At 26.6% G+C, this 23,088-nt stretch overlaps 1 protein-coding gene across 4 annotated transcripts in view; it reads right to left on the minus strand.

Moving 5' to 3' along the window:
* LOC107451011 (pre-mRNA cleavage complex 2 protein Pcf11) overlaps positions 1–23,088 on the minus strand; it is a 106,305-nt gene that overhangs the window by 2,985 nt on the left and 80,232 nt on the right. For all 4 annotated transcript variants that reach the window (XM_016066963.4, XM_043041100.2, XM_071187556.1 and 1 more), the window contains 8 exons: positions 20,226–20,413; positions 17,195–17,359; positions 15,942–16,204; positions 12,027–12,219; positions 8,925–9,108; positions 8,153–8,195; positions 7,733–7,824; positions 6,737–6,829 (listed from right to left, as the gene is read on the minus strand). In XM_016066963.4, coding sequence (XP_015922449.2) covers positions 6,737–6,829; positions 7,733–7,824; positions 8,153–8,195; positions 8,925–9,108; positions 12,027–12,219; positions 15,942–16,204; positions 17,195–17,359; positions 20,226–20,413 — 1,221 coding nt within the window. The remainder of the gene's footprint in view (positions 1–6,736; positions 6,830–7,732; positions 7,825–8,152; positions 8,196–8,924; positions 9,109–12,026; positions 12,220–15,941; positions 16,205–17,194; positions 17,360–20,225; positions 20,414–23,088) is intronic.

Below are 23,088 nucleotides of genomic sequence, written 5' to 3' on the forward strand. Positions count from 1 at the left end.
TTGACTGTTTTCCATATTCATATAGATAGATTTTCTATTACTAAAATAACTTGGGAAAGAAGCTATATTTCTCCACGTTTCACGGACTAAAGATAAAGATCAAAAACAATAAAATATTTCAATTGAAGTCAAACGTTGAACAAAAGCTAGACATAATAAATCACATTTCCAAACATTCTATTTCCTTTTCCTTCATCACTAAATTTGTAGTTTCATTAAATTGCTAGAACCAGATAAATATAGTAATATTACTTGTTTACTTTTGTGGATACTTTATTCTTAAAAATTCCAAATTCTCTAATTTAAATGTTTCTTACATAGACCAATTTTCAAGAATACTATTTATTTAATGCTTACAAGGTTATTTTATAACATTTGTGCATTTTCAGAATACTAAATGGGATTAAACATTTGACTTTTAACATTGAAATTAATTAGAACTATATATAATATGATTTTATATAACAGGGGTGGCCAACCTGTGGCTCGCGAGCCACATTCGGCTCTTTGAAGGATTATTTGTGGCTCTCGATAAATGTACCAGAGTTCCCTTTTCATTTTTGTGCTATTATATTTTAAAAAATTATTATCGTTCCATATGTGATTCAAAATGTCTTTTGAATTACTGAGAACAAATATGAAAGATTAAGTGTAGCGTTGTTGAGTGAAGCTGAGTTTTCCCTTCCCACTATAATTATGAGACAAAAAGCATCGGGAGAATTAGAATTAATAAAGATGCAAGAAGATCAAGCGCTACAATTAAAATATTAGTCGACATCGATTACTGAATTTTGGAAATTTGTACCAGAATCGAAGTTTCCTGAACTAAAAAAGGCTGCTCGTCGAATTATTTCAATATTCGGGACAACGTACTTATGTTAACCACTTTAAAATTCGTGAAATCCAAACACCGATCAGTATTTACAAACCAGCATCTCAAAGAATAACTGAGAAGTGCTGTCACCAATTATTCACTAAATTTTAAAGAATTATCAAGAGAAGTAAAATAAATGAGTTTAATATTTAAATTCAATACACATATTTTGTACTTTTACTTATATGCTTTCAATAAATATAATTTATGTAAAAAAAAAATTAATACCTTTTAAATATGTATTTAATTGCGGCTCGCGAAAAATTTCAAACATTTGAAAAATGGCTCGACTATCAAGGAACTTGGCCCCTGTCATATAATATGAACAAATACTTCTTAGAAAAATTCTATTTAATTATTAATAGTCAATATAAAACTAGTACATTTATACATACTTGTCAACTTTTACGCATTTGGCATAAAATTTCATTTCTATATTTAAAGTGGTAGTAAAATGAATGCTTTCTATATCTTCCTTGCATTTATAAACTTAATTTATAATCTTTTTGATTACCACTATTTTTTGAAAAATTTAGCATATATATTAATGTATAATACTGCAACTGTATTCTGCATAATATCTTCCAAAATACGGCGTATGTTTCTGCCTAAAATTGCAATTTAAATTCCATTTTACTACCACTGGAGAAAATCATCCTCGAAAGGATTAAAAGTTGGTAGGTATGTTTATATATATTTAAACCCAGTATTTCCTGCTTATTAAAAACTTCATTAAAAAACTGGTAAGTTCCACACAAAAAAAAGTTTTAATATTAGCTTAAGTCATAAACTATATTAAAACCAATAATAGCTACTTGTTCAAAAAACCTTTAGGATACAACCTTTAGGATATAATACTCAACAATAAAAGAGACAATTTTTCAAATCTCTCAAGAAATACTAAAAAAATTACCTTTTAACTTTAGAGGTGCTTGGGTTATGTGATTTCTTATATCCCCCAATAGAGTTTAAAGCTTTCAGAGTTTTCGAGAGACCAGCAATACATTACAAACCAAAAAGAGTATTCCTGAACAACCTATGTATGTATGGAAGAAAAAAAAACTAATTTGTTTGCCTTACATTTTCTTGCTATAACTGTAGAAATATTAAGGTTTAACAAAATTTTTGAAGTAATTTTTGATTAATAACAATTTGAAAAAAAAAACATTAAAAATTAAGCAATATATATAAGCATTTAAAGTAATCCTTTCACACTATACATACGTGGAAACATTTTAAAACATTTTTCATAATTTTGTTCTGGATCGAATTTGGTCCTCAAGAAAAAAATTCTATTTAAATATCTTAAAAATTCAAAAAGTTTCTATCAATTTTCTTAGTAGTTTTTATAAATTTGGAAAGAAAGCTTTGAATGGTAAGGGGTTTTCCACATTTTATTCCATACTACTAAACAAGGTACATTAAAACATTGTCATTAAATAGAACCACCCCTATTAAATTATGTTTTATTTCACATGTTTTCGTTCCTTATACCATCACATTTTGTTGTCTGGACAATCATTATGCAATAATAATACTTGTTATTGATTTTTTTTTTTTTTTTTTTNTTTTTTTTTTTTTTTTTTTTTTTTTTTTTTTTTTTTTTTTTTTTTTTTTTGATACAAAACAAAATTTGTGAAAAACCTCTTACTCTTTGGAGCTTTCTTTTAAAAAAATACAAAAACTACTAAGAAGATTGCTAGAAACGTTTTAAATTTTCACGATAATTAAATCATACCTTTTTCATAGGTTACCAAATACAATTTCCAACAAAATTACGAAAATTTTTGTTAAATATTTCTCAGGAATGAGTAATATGAAAGAACAATTTTAAATGCTCATATTTCGGAAAATAATTTCTAATGAATTGCTTTCAAATTTTAAAATAATATTTTTGCTATTAATCAAAAATTACTCCAAATATCATGTTTAATTTTATTGAATATTTCTAAAGTTATAGTAAGAAAACGTAAAACAACAACAAAAAAAATAGTTTTTTTCTGAAATACCCATATGTTCATGAATAGCTAGGTATATCGAATTTTGAGCAGTTTTTGCATATGATAACCAAAGTAATTGATACAAGTTACAAGTTTATAGCTGTACTTTTGGGTATAAAGTGTTTAAAAACACTCTTTATGTTCGCCAATTATTGCCGGTTACTCAACCTCCTGAAAGCTATAAACTTTATTGATACATATGAGAAATACATATGAGAAATTTCATAACCTTAATACTAAAGTTATAAAACAATTCTCTAAGTATTTCTTGACAAAAAAAGTTTTACAAAATGACAAAAACTAAAAGTGTCTCTTCCATTATTGTAGGATAATGTTAGTGGATTTAGTTTTAAAGAAAGAGTTAAAGTATACATATGAGTAAAACATTCAAGACAAATTTTACAAAATAAAATCTAATGTATAGATAATTAGAATTTATTTTTATTTAATTATAATTTTAAGTACAATATAATTGACTTTAACTTTTATTCCAATAATATAAGCATTATTTTTTTCAATTTAATAGCTTTCACAAAGCATATTTGCCGCCCTCTCTTTATAATTAAAATAGATAAATGCTTTTTATTCCGTCCTCTATAATAGGAGTTTTCAACCTTTGTCCAAGAAGGCCACATCAATAAATTTGAAAAATTACATTGGATTCATCTGCTAGATAATGCAGTTTAGCCAAAAAATTTATAAGATTACTAAACTTTTTTTATTTTGAGCATGTTCATATTTTGCTAAAAAAGTAGAATCAATTCATTTTATGCTTTTTCATTATTAATTGAAACTGGGAAAATTACAGTAACAATTATTTCAAAAAGAATGATTACCATTTCTAATTTAATATGTTATTAAGCATTATTTAGCATAGCTAAAGCATCAATTTCAAGCGATCATGTGCAATAGTAGTAGCTGTAATTTTTCAAAGTATTCCCTAAATGCTGATAAGTCGAATATGTTCCTAAATTCTATTATTTTTTCTTTGTCTGTAAGGTGTTTCATTGTTTCTGTTATAATAAGACCGATAAACAAACTATTTTGTCAATTTTATAAAAGCATCAGCCACAAATTTTGCAATACAAGCTATCACCAAAAATAATTTTCATTCTACAGCCATTTTACTTTCTTTTTAAACTGTAATTTTTAAAATTGAATTTGATGACTTAGAAGGTCACTAAATTATCATCAGATAGCAACTAGTAAAACTCATGGGCCATGCATTGATGACCAATGAAACAATGCATGGTTGCCACAGTAAAAAATTAACAAAAATAGTTGCTTTTAGTAGCCTCAAGCATGAAAATATTTGCCTAAAACTATGAAAATAGTTGCCTGAACAGGAACAAATATTTATCAAAAATAGTAGCCAAATAACTAAAATTGTAGCTTAATTGTCAAATACTACGATTAGGATTGAGTGATGTCAGAAATTTTAAATCGTGATACATCGTCCGTTGGACATCGCGATATCGCGAGTATCGCGATTTAGCATATGTTCAGAAATTACCTATGAGAAATCTTTAAATCAATCAAAAATAAATAAAAGGGAATAAATCAAAAAGAAATATTAATCACAAAAGAAAATATTAATTCCAAACATATTCTACTACAACATCAATATCATTGCTTAATTTTTTCAATTAAAATAATAAAGAAGTCAAAGTAAAAGCAAACTCAAGCTATATTTCCTTTTTCTTAAATTAAAAATGATTTAAGATTTATTGGTTTAAAAATAATAATACTGAAAAAAATATTTTACATACATGCATTACAATTAAAAGAAAAAAAACGAAAGTAGAAAACAAACCAAAGAAATGTTCACTTGAGAAAAAAAAATTTTTTTAATTATTTGTTGGAAAAAAAACATGCTTTTGAAACAGCATTAGACCCTCTTTTATTTAAAATAATAAAAAGTAGTATTAACTAATGGTCAAATTCTGTACTTATATTTTTATTTATTTATTATTATTTTCTTTTTTGAAAATAAAATTGACTAAAGATTTATTTGTTTAAAAATGATACTGACTATCTAACAAATTATAAAACAAACAAGTATTGAAGAATTTTAATAAATTTTTTAAAAAAAAATACCTCAAGAACTAATGTTAAATAATTAAAAAGAGTCAAAACATTACTAAACTCTTCATTTAATTTTTTAAAAAAATTTTGTTTCAACTAATAGACAAATTTTTTTAAAACTTTGTTTTCAGTTTTTAAAAAATGAAAGCAAATGAAATAAAGGTAAGCTTTGTTTGAATTTCTTTATAATTAAAAACAACTGAACATTTATTAGTTTAAAAATAATCAAATTATTATACTTACCTACATTAAATAAATTTGAAGAAACTAATCTTTCATAACAAAGTTAAATACAAAATACCCCTATTAAATTGTATCGCTTAAAATGAAAATCAATAATTGAAAAAAATCAATGAAGAATCTTTTTTTAATTTACATTTTCTTTTCATTGATCAATTGAGTTGGGAACGAAAATTTAAGATAACAGCTATTGTGCAGCAATCACAAAGAAAATAGGTAAGTAGGTCTACGAAAAATAAGTATAAGTATCAAAATAACTTTGCTAAGAGTAAAAAAGTCTCCCAATAGTCTCCTATTCCTGAAAATAGTGGCTTTTTTAGCCTTTCCAGGCAAAAAAAGTCGCCATAGTCGCCTAAGGCCGAAAATAGTAGCAAATAGTTGCATTTTAGTAGTCTGTGGCAACCCTGCAATGATTCCACTTGCATAAAATTTTTGTTCTTCACTAGTAAAAAACTGATCCAAGAAATTTTTTACCTCCTTATTTGAAATAAAAATTTTGTTGTCTAAAAAAATTTTAGAGACCAGAAAATTGTTGTAGACAACCCATTTCTCATCCCCAGTGGTGATGTGCTGCAAAAATAGATAATTTTCTTGCTTGAGAAGCAAATCATAAACGTCAACATGATGGCACAAATTTCTCAAAGTATAAGGAGCCCATATGCTAAGTTTTGAGATTAATTCTTAGGCTTTTAAAATGATCATGAACTGTTGAATTCGGTAAATTTAATGTCTCGGTGATCTCACTAGTTGGCTATTAGCCGTTTTGCATTAATTAATGCCATTATTATGTTGTCATCAGCTAAAATGGCATGGTGCACCTTCATGCACATTAATCAAAATTTTGCAGACCAGTTTTAGCACTGGCGTACTACAAATGCATCTTCTCTATAACAATAGGATAATTTTTTTCTTGCTTGATCAGCAATTTTACTTTTTCGATATTAGACAAGTAAAATATACTAAAAATTCTACTTCTCATTTTCCATATTTTAAAAGTCACCAACTAAAAACTATTGCAGTGAATTATTTGAACTTTTTCAGAAAAGAGCCTTGCAATCTCAGAGGTCAAAATATATTATGATTATGTGGCTTAAGTGTGAAGTTGGAAAAAATACAATTAAGTCATCTATTGGGAAAAAACTGAAATTACTTTCCAAACAACTCAATACATTAACTGACAACTTTTAAATACAGATAAAAAATAGTAAAATTTAATTTAAAACTAATCTACGAAAATAAAAAATACCTGCAAGCACATTTAGTTTATTATGTTTCACATTGTTTTATAAGCAAAAGCCATGTATTTTAGGAAAATAAGAGAATATAAAAGGTAATTAAAGCAGATGTAATGGTATCACATGTAAATTTAATTATCTTGCTTTTAATACAAACATTTATTTATCTGGCTTTCATCTAATTGGCTAAGCATAATTAATCACATATTTTGATGTCAGACATCAAATATTAAAACTGTCTCATTGAAAGTATTTCATTAGCATTGAAAGTATTTCGTAATAAAATAAAATGCTATTCTTACATCATCTTCATAGATCACTGAGTTATGTAGATGCCACTCCTCTTCATTTTCCATCCAAACTAGTTGAAATGGCTCATTACAAGCAGTGCATAACTGTGAAGATAAAAGTATTTCTATTGTATTTAACAAGTGCATGCAATTAAAAATGAAATATAAGTAAAATAAAGTGAAAGAGTAATATTTTAGTATGTCATTTATCAATTGAAAATACTCAGATAACACTCTTACCAAATTGCAACAAAAATGCAACAGTAATGGATACTCATTTATGAAGTCACAAGTAGTCAATATATTTTAGTCAATATTTTAGACTACAATATTGAATAAGCACAGAAAAACATCACACCAATAATACAGAAAAACAAAAAAAAATAATATACTTTAAAGGTTCAATCTTGCTAAATCATAATCTGATAGATAAAGAGATATTTTAAGAAAAATTGAAAAAAAATTTTAATTAAAAAGCTACTCTACACCAAAGCAAAATTACCTTGACAAACTTTACTCTCAATGCAAAAAAAGATGATTTTAAAAGCTGTTTGGCAAACCTTTATCTTATTCATTTATACAATAAATAGAAGTACAGAGATAATATATAACATAAAGAAAGAAAAAGACAGATTTGGTCTTTTATTATTTTTAAAAAAATATTATTGTTGAAACTACCTCCTCAAAAAATACTAAATGAAAAACAAGAACCAAACTTAAAAATCTTGTGAAACAAGCCAGCCTTTCTCCTTAATTAAACATTTATACTTTGCTAAAGGAAGGTAATGCATTTAGACCGTTGTGATGTTTATAATATATGCAATATTTTAAAATTTCATTGTTGAAGAAAGTGAGAAATTATATTTAAAAAGAATACTAGTGTTCACTTGTACAAAATGTCCTTATTGTAGAAGCAGAATGCTATTATACATTAGCACTGTTCAACTTTTTAAGTTAAAATCAGTTACACATTCTTTTATTTAAATAAAAAATATCCAATTTTTTCACCTCAGTTTCTGATTTTGTAGCAGGAACACTTGGAACAGGAACTTTGGTTTCTTCTTTAAGCTCTTCTGACTGTAGTTCGAAAAAATTTTTACCTATGAAAATGAGAATCCAAGCTTTTAAGAAAACTAAAAATAATTAGATTGATGAAAATATTATTATTTATTATGAACCACATTATTATTGTAGATATAAAATAAACTAATGTATTACTGCGCTAGAAATATGTTATCATTTAGGTATATTTTATTATTCATTATTTAAAAAGATTTAGAGAAATTTCAATTTTGCTTTGATTCTTAGAAAGCATCTCTGAAACTTTTCTGAGTCACTTAAAATAAGTTGAATAATTTACATGAAACTTTAAACATTCCAATTTATGTAAGACAAAATTATTTTAGTTACAAAGCTTTCATAACTTACTTTTATCATCAGGCTCATCAAATTCTTCAAACTGAATCCAATCCTTTGAAAAAATTAAAAAGATATACATAATCTAGTTATATTCAGCTTATTTTAGTCACAAAAAACAGTGATATAGTATAAGCTATTGCGCTACCATCTCGTGTTCCAGATTGGACTAAAGTAGAATCATGCATTTAAATGGCCTTTTTCTTAAAACTCATCCACATTTTGCCTTTCAATTAAATGATTGGCAAGTTTTCACACATGGTTTTACTGTTTATGCAAACAGTACACTAACATATTACAAAAATTATAGGCAAATTTTAAACTTCTTGCAATTTTACACTCTAAATGCAAGTCTCACTTTATCCCAAATCTTAAACTGGTAACATTTTTTTGTTATTTATATTCAATTTTAAAAAAATATTTCTAAGTAAAAATAAATATAATAAGACACTTTTCGAATATTAAGTTTTTTAACAGCAATAATTTATAAATTCGGCAGAATTTAAATGTTACTTTTAAACAATTCAGAAATAAAGTTTCTCCATATCTGAAAAAACTTAAGGAAGCTTTCCTACAATTGAAAAACAGTGATACTGTATTAGTATTTATTTTTCATAAAATAAATGTATATATATATGTATATTTATTAAATAAAGAATAATTCCAGGGTAAAATTGATATTGATAATCAGAAAAATTTTCTCAACCATCATAACTGATATTTTAAAGGCAATGTGCATGAACATTGCCTTTACGTGTGACTGTGAATAAAAGAAATAACATACCTCAATTTCGTAATACCAGTGTTGAAAAGAAACCTTCTTTAAGCTACTTCGTTCTCTTCTATTCATGCGGAAATGCCAGTCCAGGTGCTTACTATAACTTTCTTTTTTTAAATCACTAAATCTTAAACCACAGGAGTCACACTGAAAACCTCTATGCAAAGCAGAAATAACAGGACCCTTATACCTAGAATTAGAATTCTTTTAACTATAAAGATCAATGTTTTACTTAACAAACATCAAAAATTTAAAAAAAAAAAAAGAATTGGACAGTATTTTTATTCAAAAAGCAGTTTTGCATGTTTATATTGAATTCTAATGAGAATATTTTTTTAAAAAAAGCTCATTTCAATAAAGATTTATCCTCCTTGCACTAGAGGTAAATTTTAATTTTATTAAGTTAGTGGTTTTTAAATCAACTTAAAAGAAAGCTAGAAGCATTTCATACTTTGAATGTATTAAATAAAGTTTCCATATTTGTTAATACTCTAGCATTGCTTGCTAACTCTCAGAACTGCTTACACAGTTCTTTTCAATAAAAGCAAATTATATAGTCAATTGATCTCTGAAAAAGAGGGGGAGGAACATGAAATTTTTGTAAACCTTTCAGGATATATGAATTTCATAAGAAATTGAAAACAAAACTTTAAAACTTAATAACTTTAGAACTAGTTATTCAATGTTTAAAAGAAAGGACACAGTCTTATTTACTTTCAGACATAAAAGTATGTGGCAGCAAATGAAGGTGAAAACTAATTCTAAATTTAGAAGAAAAAAATCTGATACTGTATCTTCACACATAAGAAAACACAACTTCAAAAATATCTTAATTTCACAGCCAAAAGCTTTTCTAAACTAAAGTATGCTGCTAGACACTTTTCAATTTCAACTGTTTGTTGGTCCTTTGGTGTCCATGGAAAGAGGAACTCTTCTCTTTGCTCTCATTTTTTTCAATAAGAGTGGGAGGAAGAAGGAAACCAATTAAGAGAGAAATAGTAAAAGGAGATATTTTTTTCAAAGAATCAGAGAGGGATAAAATGCATTTTCAATTTTATTTGCTTTTGAAAGATGCATTACAGTACTTATTATAATAAATTTCGTAGGTGTAAGATGAGCTTTTTAAAATTTTCCAATAATCTACATTTTCAGTTAACCAATTGACTGTAATTCAAAACCTCAAGTCTGAATGAATAAAATTTTTATATCAGAATGTACCCATATCATTTCTCTAAAAATGTGTAAAATTTAAAATTTTTTCATAGAACAGTTTTTACATTGCACGAGTGAAAAGTTAGGAAACTTTCTCAAACAACAGTAAAGGTGACATCAGCAGCTTTTTATTAATGTTGAGTGATACAAAAAAAAATTGCACAATTCATCCATTATCTTATAAGAAATTTGAAATCTTTATTTTTCATCAATTTAATGAACTATTTCAAATATAAACTAATACTGATACAGATATAAACTAATACTGAAATAGATATGAATTAATGCTGATACAGATATTAACTATACCGTGATACTGATATAAACTAATTTGGTATATATTAATTACATCATGATACATGTTATTATTGATCTCTATTTTTAAAAACCCTTATATCAACACAACAATGGATTTTCAATTTTTGGTTGATTTGTTCTTTCCTTAATAAATCTCTGTGGTAATGTTATTCTACAGCATAATTATTTTTTACATTTTTCTTTATTGATGCTAAGAAACTATGATGCAATGTTTGGATCTTTATAAAATTTTTCTCAAAAATTTGAAGCAATAAAATTATGCAAATAGCGGCTTTGAATAGATGATTTAACATTGTAAATCTTGTTGTCATCAGATTTTCAAAATCTACTAATTTCCTTATTTTTACTTCACATGAATTTAATTCTTTTTTCAAATATTTAAAACAGAATACCGTGTAAGAAACCTCCTATTTTGATTGGGTGATGATATATTCTATGTTTAAAAAATATTACTGAATATAATATATAGCAGAGAGTAATTTGTTTGTGAAGATTAAACAAAAATTATTAAAAGTACTTTAAACATTCCCCTTTCTGCTTGCATGCCCCATTTTAACCATGGGTTTTCTCATCAGCGAGTGGATTTAGCCATTACAAACATACCAGTTTCAAAACAGGAAATATCTAAAAACATGTTTTAAAAAATAAATAATCTTAATTTTAAATGTATTTAAATTCTGAAAATATTTTAAAGGAACATAATTTGTTAATTCCTAAGTAAATAAAATTTTTGCACATTTAATACATATTAATTTCTTTTCATCATGCGACTTGAAATAAGTGCACAATAATATTGTAGTGCAAATTCATGTGCATTGTCCCATATTTAACCCTTAATGAAACAATTTTTCACACGAGTTTCAAATCTTGATCTTTTACGGTTGAATAAAACATATTTTTAAATATTTTCAATTCTAATATAAGGGATCATGATATAGCATTTATTTATTTAAAATTCTGTGGTGAAAATGAGTATGTCTCACTATTCACTTAAATTTTGCCAGTGTATTCTACTTTCTTTCCCTTTTTTTTTTTTTTTTGCAATACATAAATCNAGTTTTTTTTTTTTTTTTTTGAAGCAAGTGTCATTTAATTTATCAGTATAAGTGATATAAAAGTAAAAACAAAAAAAATTAATTTCAGATCAGTAGAGATTTTAGATTTCAGATCAGTATAACCTTTAAATATGTATTAAAAAAACAGTAAATATAAAAATGAAAAGTTCTTCACTTCTGATGCCTTAGCAAATAAGCAAAGTTCTAAGAAAATCCTGTTCCATGTACAGTCACGCCCTACATCTACAACATGAAATAAATTAACTCATTCTAAAGGCAGCATGCTTATCTTTGGACCATCAGAGAGATAAAGGCAATTAAGAAACTACAGATAATAGTAAAATAGTATAATACCATGCAGTACTACGTAAATATTTATTCTATGAAATAAAACACCATCCTCTGGAAAATTTTGTTTCTCAAAACGAACTGTGAAAATCATATTTCTTACTGCTTTTAACTGGGGTAGTATTTTAAAAAGCAATAAAAGAATTGATGCAAAAATAAAGAAAAAGAAATTTACACTTTGAGACACTCTGACTTAAGCAGAATTGGAGGAATATTTTCTTCTGTTTTAGGTGAGTCTTGTTTCATTTTGTCAACTGATTTTTTAATCTCATCAGCATCAGCTTTATGCTTGAGCTCCTCAGGTTTAGAATTTATTATTCCTGCAGCAAGCAACTTCTTCATAAGAGAATCAACATCTACATCAGGAACTAAATAATATTAAGTGAAATAACTTTAGTTAAATATGACAACATTTATAATGATATGATAAAAAATATAATAAAGTAAAGGGAAAGTCATACTGTAAATAATTTTTTTAAACATGCAAATGAATATGCTGTGCACATACAAACATTACAAAAAGTAATATTTTAAGCATTAATAAAGATATTTTTTCTCGTAGTTAATATTACTCTGTAATATTTCACATTATTTAATAGTTCAGTTTTAAAACCATGTTTTATAATAAAATACATTTAAGTAACTGTATAAATATCTAAAATATTCTTTTGAACTGTTAAAGCATTTTTTATCAATTTAATTTAATAAGATGCTCTGAATTTCAAATGAAAGCACAACATTGTGACTGGCAAAAATATACATGATTTTTAATGCTTTGTAGCACTTTTGATGAAAAAAAAAGACATTTTAAATCTTAGAACTTAGAAATTGTATTTTTTTATTCTGTTTTTAATCTTCCAGCAACAAACAATCATCATTAATGAATATCTCTTGGAATAAAGAAAAATCCCCCTTAAGAATTATCAGGACATAGTATACAACTTATTATCATGGTGAATCACCAGAAAAAATTTCCCAAAAAATAGGTTAACGAGTTTTTTCCACCAACCAAAGCAATTTTTACATTATACCCCAGTATTTGCATTAAATTTGATGTAAATACAGTTTTAAGATACAGTAAACACAGTTTTTTAAGATTGAAATTAGGCAAAATATATAGTTCAATTAAACTGTGTTAAACAAAAATTAAAATTATAATTTAAATTAATTTAAAATGACTTTACATGTTACAAGTATGGCATACTAAAGAATAATGAACCCAGTGAACAAATATTATTGTTAAGCACATGTAGGGGTTGGTGGGGAAAGTGAGCAGAGGATGGAACTCTATAGTGTTTAAATAAAATAACTAACATCTATGATGTTTATTCAAGAGACAATCAGAGTACCAGTTTGGAGAATTTTATACATTAATAATTGCAATAAAAAAAAGTAATAATTAAAATAAAGTGAACTTCTAAAGAAGTTTAATAATTTAGCTAATTCATATTACAGATATTCAAGTCTGAAAAGAACTTACATAGTAAGCAATAATATTTACTTGCAAAATGAAATAAATATTAAAACATTATTATGACAAAGTGGTGGTATTTAATTGGTTTCTAAATGGCATAACTATCTGTGAATTAATTCAAAAAGAATAAATAACTATTTTATTGATTCATGCATATTATTCACGCACGTCATTAAAAGTGCACGTTAACAGAATGATAAAATCATTTTGAAAATTAATGAGCCTTTTCTGAATTTAAAATATATATTTAATTTTTCTGTGAATGAGGAAATTATAATATAAGATGTAAAGCTAAGTTTCCTTTGGAACCATATCCTTTGGTACCAGGTTCGCACAAGTGAGTGGTAACCCCCTTTTAAAGTGACAGAGATTAGTCAATTAGTATCAGGTTACCTTGCACCACACGAAGTACATGTACCTCACTGCAGAGCGCGACTGCCGAACGGGGTTTTCGATTTGACAGCTTTGAATTATCACCAGAACTGAGTGGCAGTCAAAACAGTATAATGGGATCATTGCACAAAAGGGAGAATTTTTGATATGACCAGGCCTTAATCACCGACTTAGAAGGCTTTGGTAATATGACTAGAATTTCAGAAAAGGGACCAACAGAAAATTACTTTGGAAACTACAGTACACTTTGAAATTAACTTAACAATCACAAAACTCATAATATTATCATATCTCATCATATCACGAAACTCACACATTTTTATAACTAAATATATATATATATTTATTAAAAGAAAATGCCTCTATGCACTTCTTCATAAAAATCGAGCATGATATTCAATTAGAAACTTTGCATATACAATCACAAGTGAAAACACAATAACATAAAATAACCAAACTTTTGATCAAAAGTGAAATTTTAGCATCTATGGAGATGGCCAGTAATACAACTCACTGCCTGCAGGATTTGGCTGGTTTTGCAGTGAAACGTTTTTTTTTAAACATAAAATGTGGATTTTATTGAATTTATGTTTTAATATTTACAGAAGCTATGCATATTTGTTTCAGATAGTACAGATTGAAATATGCTGAGAATGACTACAGTTTTTAAAATTTTAGCCATTTTTTACAGTTTAAACCAGCATTTACAACAAATTATATTACATTAACTCACATGATAATCATTTATAATTTTCGGTAAAACACAACTATAAAATGTTTAATAAAATGATAACTAACAATGTGTTCGTCCTGATGAAGAGGAATGAATAAACAAGAAATAATTCAATTAAATTTACAACTATGATTACATGTAAAATTTTGTCAATTTTTAATAATTTTTAATTAATGAAAATGAATATTTGCAAAGTTGATAACCTAAGAAAAATTATCTTTTCATTTGCAAATTGTTAAATTTCAATTCATTTTGGTGAGAATCTTCAGAAATGTTTGGAACAAACCTTTTCTCACTAAACATTTTTTAAACCAAAATATAATAATATTCAAAAATAATTTTTTTTACATTGACAATAATAATAATTTAATATATAATGGCAATGACAATAATATTTCTTTGAAAGCTCTAACAGAAATATATTAAAATTGAATTAGAAGAATTTTCAACATTTATAGGATACAAAAATATTGCTAAAAATGCTAAAAAAAAATTTGATAGCTGACATATCAAAAATTAGGATGAAAAATCTTTTTGATGAGAAACCATATATAGGTCAGTAGAACACAATACATCTTTGGATTATAAAAAAAAATGGATACCACTTTTCTTTTTTAAACTATAATCTGCAGTGAGTAAAAAAAATAACAAAAAGCACCCTGAATAACTTTTGATCAAATGATCAAATTTTCATGTGCAGGGACTCAATCTTAATGGTTTGAGAGGCTAAACTCAAATATGCTAATTCGTTAGAGCAGACAAAAATGTACTTCCTGAGTAAACATTCCTTTTTTGAGACAAATTTGGATTCTAGACCAAATCTGGATTAAGGGGAACCTCAATCTGGGAAATATGATCAGGAGCGTGATTCAAATTTTGGACCAATTAAAGTTAATTTTACTTTTTAAGCATTTTGTCGTATCTTAAGAAATTTTTGGGAAAATTGAAAATTTTGGCAAACAATTATAAAATCAATCAATATACAATCTTTAAAATTATGTAAAAATTTGCATAATTTACAATTTAAAAATTTTTTAACTATTATTAAATAAAATATATAATTATTAAAAAAAAATTTTGCATGGTCTTTGGATAAAGGAATTTTACAGTTGTGTGCAAAAAGATTTCAATTCACTTATAAAATTTCTCGAGATACAGCGAAATATGCAAAAAGTAAAATTAACATTTAGGGACCAAACTATTGTAACCATATTTCCCAGATTGCAGCTACTTCTATATTCTGAGGGTAAGAAATCCAGATCAATCATAAAAAGGCATGTTTATTCAGAAAAATGCTTTTTTGTGTCTGATTTCATAACTCCAAATATCATCTGTGTTAATTAATTAACGTATTTGAGCCCATTAAACCATAAAGATTCAGCTTTAGTTCATAAAAATCCAATTATTAGATCAAAAATTATTTACAGAACTACATTTTTTTTGCACACTACTATACTAAACACAATAAATGAATTAAAAAAAAAACTTACCTTTTGTGTTTAAATTTCCTTCTGAAGAACATATTGACACATGCTCTTCAAATGCTTCTCTGAAACTTGGTTGTCCTGATGTAGAAGCAGAAGTAGAAACTAAATTAGATATTTGTGGCAGCAAACCTGGTGGAGGTATATGAAATTGTTGATTTTGAGGTTGTTCCAACTGAGTGTTCATAGGATTTGGATTCCTTTCTCTAACTCTCCAAGATCCACGGAAGCCATATCTTGCACCTCTTCCAGATCTTCTTTTATAAGGTCTACAGATAAAAACTAAATTAGTTCAAAATAAATATTTTTTTCTTCATTCAAGAAAAAATGTTTCTTAAAAATTGGTATAACTATTTCACCATAGAAAGTTATATATATACATGCATATATATTTCTTTATATCAAGGCTTGAAAAATTGAAACAATTTTCCGAGTGCTGCCAGAGAAGTTCGGCAACAACATATATATACCCGAACAATAATTTTACATGACCAAACATCACTTTTGATTGTACATTAAAAAATTAGCTCTTATTAATCTGTCGTTAATAATAGTATTAACTAATATTAACAAAGAAATATTAAGTATAATTAATAAGGTATAAAGCATTGATGGGGCAAATGCTGATCATTATAATTAACAAAGAAGTAATAGCATCAAAATTTTTAAGAACTATCAATGTTCAACAAAACAGTGTCTTAATTGTTCATTTCAACTTCTGTTATTTTAAAAACAAAGTAAATAGACATTTCTGAAAATTGCACGAATATTAGGAGTACAGAATCTCTGTATTTTTAAATAAATTTTTTTTTATAAAAACAAATTACACAAATATTCCATCTATGCACCATTAATTACACATAAGACATCCATGGGATAGTCCAATTCTTCCTAGGAATATTAAAATATGAGAAAGAATGTTTGACATTTTAACAGTGATTTTTATCTTCACTCAACTTTGATGAAGTAAGTCATAGGTTTAAGAATTTGGGTAAGATCACCACTGTGCATAACCAACATCTTGAAAAGTATTGTGTTGTAGGATATTTAATGTGCATATGTTTTATGTTTAAAAAAATATGCAATTGCATCGTAATTAAGTAAAGGGAAAACAATCAACATTTATATTTGCTACAAAAATTTTAGGGGGTTCTAAAAAATATTATTTGTTGGGTGATTTTTAATTAAAAAACAACTTTGAAAGAAGAGTAGAAAGTATTTTTGCATTTGGAATAGTTAGAAGGAATGAGAAGATATACCTTGATTTAGCATAGTTCATTTGAGAATTATATCCGTCATCTTCATGAATTAAATGTGATGGACTAAAGCGATGGCCTCTTGTGTCTTGAAATTCTATATATGTCTGATGATATTCTGAATGTTGATTTGACGGAGGATATGGAGGAGGAAAAGTATGTGGTTCCCTAAACAAGAATTATTAGTTTATTATTATTATTAATAATAACAATAATATATAAATATATACATAAATGACTAGACATGACAAATATTTAAAGACTAAGATCATGAATATTTGAAGCAATAAGCAAAACAGATGTTCTTGGCAGAAGAACAAAATAATATTATACCTAATTAAATTAAACATAAAAATTATTTAAAAATCATTGATGTGGTTTTAGGTGTTGATGAAATTTAAGAAATTTCTGGTTACAGTTATTGTTACTATTTTTATTTCGCTAAAACCAGGAAAAACTTCTTAAAAAGTTCAAATGTTCTATATAATATCAACAAACAAGCATATTATTAGAAGCCTAATCTATAATAAAATAAAGTGTATTATCAGCTTAAGAAATAGATTTGATATTACCAAAGTAAAATTATTTTTATGTATAAAAAAATAGAACTTTTAACCATCTCATTTATTATTTGAAAACAAACTATGTAATATTTAATTCAGCAAATGTTGCCGAATATTGAATATAATTTTTTTTGAGATCACTTAAAATATATTAATCAGTTAATTTACAAAAAGTAACGTTAAACCTGTAATCCTTGTAAAGTAAAGTATATATAAGGATGTAATTCAGTTGCTCCAATAAAAAAAATTAAATTATTTTGTTGCTAACATTATCATAACACATTAATTTTTTCAACCAAATATTACTTATAGAACGGCTTTAGGCTTAATTATTCTAGTCAATAAATAAAAATAATTAATTAACCCATCGATAAATAAATAAAAACTGCTAATTCACTGTCAACATGAAGACATCATTTTCCACCTTCTCACAAACCAAATTCTAAATAAATCAGCCAGATCAAATACCGAACATAAATAAAATATTTCCCTCATTAATAATAAATAAAATAAGCAATTTTTTTATACATTCGGTCTGTTCAAACAATGCAAAAAAAAGAAAAACGCATCTTTCTTAACCTTTCAGTGTTGTAAAGAAAACGCCAATATTTTTAACATTTAATTACTCTGAAACTAATTTAAAATTTTAAAAAAAGGTCAAAATTTCTTTTTATTTTTATCTTTAGCCATAGAAGTACTAATTTGCAAATTAAAATTTTACTGTGATAAGTTTTCAAAAAAATCCAAAAGACTGTCAATGAAAACTATTTATTTATTTCAACTCTAAATTTAAACATAGTGAAACAAATTTACTCTGCTTAAATTTCGAGTCTGTCATTTACAGGAAGAGGCAAAAAAATCGTTATTCCCTTGCTAATCTTCAACTTTGACGTAAAATAACTGTATCAATAACATTTTGATATCAGAATATTAATTTATGTTTTGATATCAGATTCATTGCTGTAGAAACATGGAAATTCTTTTATTGTTTCATCTTATAGTTTTTGAGTTCTAACAGTGAGAAGCATGCTCAGTGAAAATCTTCTGAAATAGTGGTGACAGCTGCAGTACCTAATTTTCTAATCTAGAGAGATAATGAAAAAATACCTCGGAAATAAAACAGTCAACATAGTGTCGTTTACACATTGTTTTCATCATAGAAATTTTTATGTATTTAAAAATGAAGATAAGTTTTTGTAGTATGAAATTAAAGTGAGGTTTTCTTTCAGCTTCTAGCCAAACTCTATTTACCTATTCACTATTATGCTTTTCGAATTTTTCTATTTCATAAAGTATGAAAAAGAGCTCATTACCATCTTATATACCTCTATACCTCAATTTCTGATTAAACTGGCTTGTTTGAAGGAGTTGCAGAATGAGTGATTGAAAAAATGAACTTATTTATGGCAAGGATGTGATTAGATTTGTTAAGAAAAATATGAAATGAAACTTGTACATGTTTTTGCACTACTATTATTTTTCATTGCTAAAATAAATAAAAACATAATGTTGAATAATTTCATTTGTATTTTCTAAAAATAAAAAAGGAAGAAAATTAAGTTTTGTAATAATGATGAATAACCATGCAAAATTTGCCGAATAATGAAAATCTTTGTGAGGTCAAAATGACTTCCGATCCCAGCGCCCTTGTCTGGGGCTGCAGTTCCAGTACTCCACCCCTAATCTGGCCCTGCATTACTGAAATGTTAATTAGTAATCTTAGATTTACTAAAAAATTTGTAATGCTTCTATAGAGAAATTTCGGTTTCTTCTTTCGTTTTTCATGTTAACAGTAACATTCATTAAAGTGCAGTTGTAGATCTTATAAATCTTGGAACACATAATTTGGAATACTAATTTTGTGTTAATAGCTTGGTATAACTAACAAAGTTATAATATTTAAAAGGAAGTTAAAACTCAGAGCAATTTAGTAAGTACTGAGCAATATTAATACATGAGAGAGTTAGGAAAATATATATTTTAAAAAAGTATTGAAAAAAAAAATATTTAATGTAAAACAGATGTGTCAAAACATATTTTTATAAACTTAAGTTTTCCAGACAATGATCACTATACTGTGCAAAAAAAAAATAAACTACTTTAAATATTTAAAAATGATAAAACATTGGTACGTTCAACCAATTAGGAATATAGAATAAATGTGTACAATATTTACACCTCTGCCCTCGTGCATCACACCAACCAGTTATAAGCCAATAAAATATTTCCCTTGGAAAATATTTATATTTGAAAAATCAAATTTCTTCAATACAACTGCTTTTGCATAAATGTTGAATGTTGAATTAATTTAATGTAATAAATTAAAATGCTTACAGATAAAGTATAAAAAATGTGCTTCAAAGCATGTTCACATTTTATTAGTTGCTTTTACAATCATATTAAATCCAAAAACATTCAAAATCAAAATACAATAAATCCGAAGAAAAAAAACATTGATAAGGAGTGCACACCTAAATTCATTTGGTTGTCTTTTCCACTGTTGCTCAGGCCACCTGGAATCATTCCAATGAGGATAAAAATTTCTGTTGCATCTTTCCTCTTCTGCAACAGGATAATCTGAATGTATTTCAGAATGTTTGTGTAATTTCAAGTTGTGAGAAGGGCTTTTGTCAGTTGGGAGATTCCAAGAGTTTTCCTCCTAATATAAATAATACAAACAGAACAGTTTAATAAAATGTTAAGAAATATCTTATCAAATCATAATTACATAACATTCAAAAAGGCATCTTAAACTGTATTAGAAATTAGAACTTAAATTTTTTCATCATGATGAACAATAATATTTTTTTAAGATCTAAAATGTTTCTTCCAGTTGACAAATTTCAGCCAGATATTTAGATATATTAAACACATTCGTAATATTAAGGGATTGGTGCCATGAAATGATAAGCCACGGTATTTCCAAATATGACATTTTTACATCAAACTAATCCTTTGCATAGTTTACAGAAAAATACATATAAATTTAGGACTAGTAGTAAAATTTTAAAAATCTTAGGATAACCACTTTTACAAAATTTTAGGAAATTCTTAGAACATTTGATAATGATTTAGAACAATTTTTTATTACATAGATAACATATGTTAATTGATTAAATAATTATAATTGCTTTGAAATTATAAGAAATCTAAACACAAAATAATAAATAGATATAGGCAATCGCAACGCTCGAATACGCCATCAGGGGAGAAGACCAGCGCCATGCCTTTGGCACTTCCCCTTCTCTCTCGTCCTCTTTTCAGTTGTATAGGAATGTACTACAATATTTTTCATATTAAACTGCTAAAAATATTTTTTTAATTTCCATTACACTTTCTTTTAGAAGTATATGTAATGTAGTTGTCAATTCCATATAGTTTCCTAACTTAAAAGACTTTAATCTAATTCAAAATCAAGACAGAAACTAACATACTGCCTTCTTATATGACTCTCCACACGCTAATGGTGAAAGCATGTGAAGTGTTGCTATAGGTAGAGAGTTCTGCTCTATGCCACCTGTAGCCCGTTTCGATTGCCCATAAAATAATTTGAGGAAAAAGAGCTCATGAACAATGTTCATACAAAATTCAATGTTTGCAATTGTTCAGCCTTAGTAGAATATAAACTGAAGTGATTTCAAGGATTGTTTTTTTTAAAAAAAAATTAAGATTAAAATTACAAAACATATCTTTCATGGCACATCTTTCATGTTTCAACTGTACCAGTATCTTGCTAATGTCGGCCAGGTGGCCGAGCGGTTAGCGTGCCTGACTGCGAAGCCAATGGCTGAGGGTTCGAATCCCGCTCTGGGCATGGATGTTTCTCTCTATGTGTTGTCATCTGTTGGGTGTGATGTGTGAATGTGGCCCACCCTATGAACGGGTATTTGTGGCAGTGTGGCATGAGTATTGTTGCTCGCCTCCGTGACTTAGGTTCACAGGTACCCACTGGGTAACGTTAAAATGATCAACACTTCCGACCTCTTCCAAGGTGAAGAACGAAAGTTCAGTACCTGCCGTTACAGAAAAAAAAGTATCTTGCTAATTGCAGAATTCCGTAGAGCTTTCACTGACTGACTACATTACTATGCTTATTGCAGACAGCCCGCTTTTTTATTTTTAATACATTTAAGTTATATTATATTTAAGCTAAACTATATTTAATGAATATTATATTCATTATGTGTTTAATTTATAATTACCAGACAGCAATGATCATGTTACAGCAGCTTGAAAACGCTGAGCTTTGTGAGGGAAAATTAAACTACAAAAAATATATTTTTTCAGAATATTAATAAAGTAATTATTAATTACAAATTAAACTAGAAAATAAATTATATTAAATAAAATATCATTTGAATAAAATAAATTTGAATAACAAGTACTAAGAGATAAATTCAAACTAATCTCTATCATACAAGATTTTATTACATCTTACAAAAATTTTAAATAAATATGCAGACGTGCCAACCTAGCAAAATTAACATTCAGGAGTTTCCCTAACAAGAATTCAGGAGATTTCAGGAGGGGTAAAAAAAGGTGCATGGTATGCAACATTTGGCACTTCTAAGGAATTTTAAGTAAAAAATTTATTAAATATAAGAATGCAAGAAATTTTACACACTAATAGAGCAATAATTGTTTAAAAATATTAAATGGAAATAAAATAATTAAACACAGATTTAGCAACACAAAACTATATTAGGTAGATACTCTTTAAATAAATACCATTTCCTTAATAAAACATTATTCAAAAACCCGACACTGTAATAAAAATACACAAAAACTTTTAAAAAATAAACAAATTGAATAAGTATTTTATTTTAAAAAACCAATTCAATACTAATGTCTGTACAATAAAGAACCAATTATCCGGGATGCTCGGGACCATCGCTATCCCGGATGTCTTAATTTCCCGGTTTCCTGGATCGACAAAAAAGTGTCGTTAATCGATGTTTTATCAAACCCAAATTACAAGGAAAAAATGTAAACACATTTTAAAGTAAGAGAAAAAAGAAAAGCACTCCTAAATCTAAAAAGGAAAAAAATTGTAGAAAAATAAAATTTAAAAGAATAAAAAAATTTGCAAGTTTAGACAAGAAAAACAAGTTTAAAAAATAATTACGATTCCTAAATCAACTAATAAACAAAACCAATGATTAAATAACGCAATATATTTCATGGGGGGGGGGCGAAAATAAAAGGAAAACCTATTAATCTAAATAAAAACAACACTTGAAAATTATCGAACCGAAACGATAGTTAAAAAACGGCACTAGCATAAATATTAAAACCTAGAACAAGGCAAGATCAACGGACTTTAAAAAAAAAAAA

Source organism: Parasteatoda tepidariorum, chromosome X1 (assembly GCF_043381705.1).
Source record: "Parasteatoda tepidariorum isolate YZ-2023 chromosome X1, CAS_Ptep_4.0, whole genome shotgun sequence".
Classification (NCBI taxonomy): Eukaryota; Metazoa; Arthropoda; class Arachnida; order Araneae; family Theridiidae; genus Parasteatoda; species Parasteatoda tepidariorum.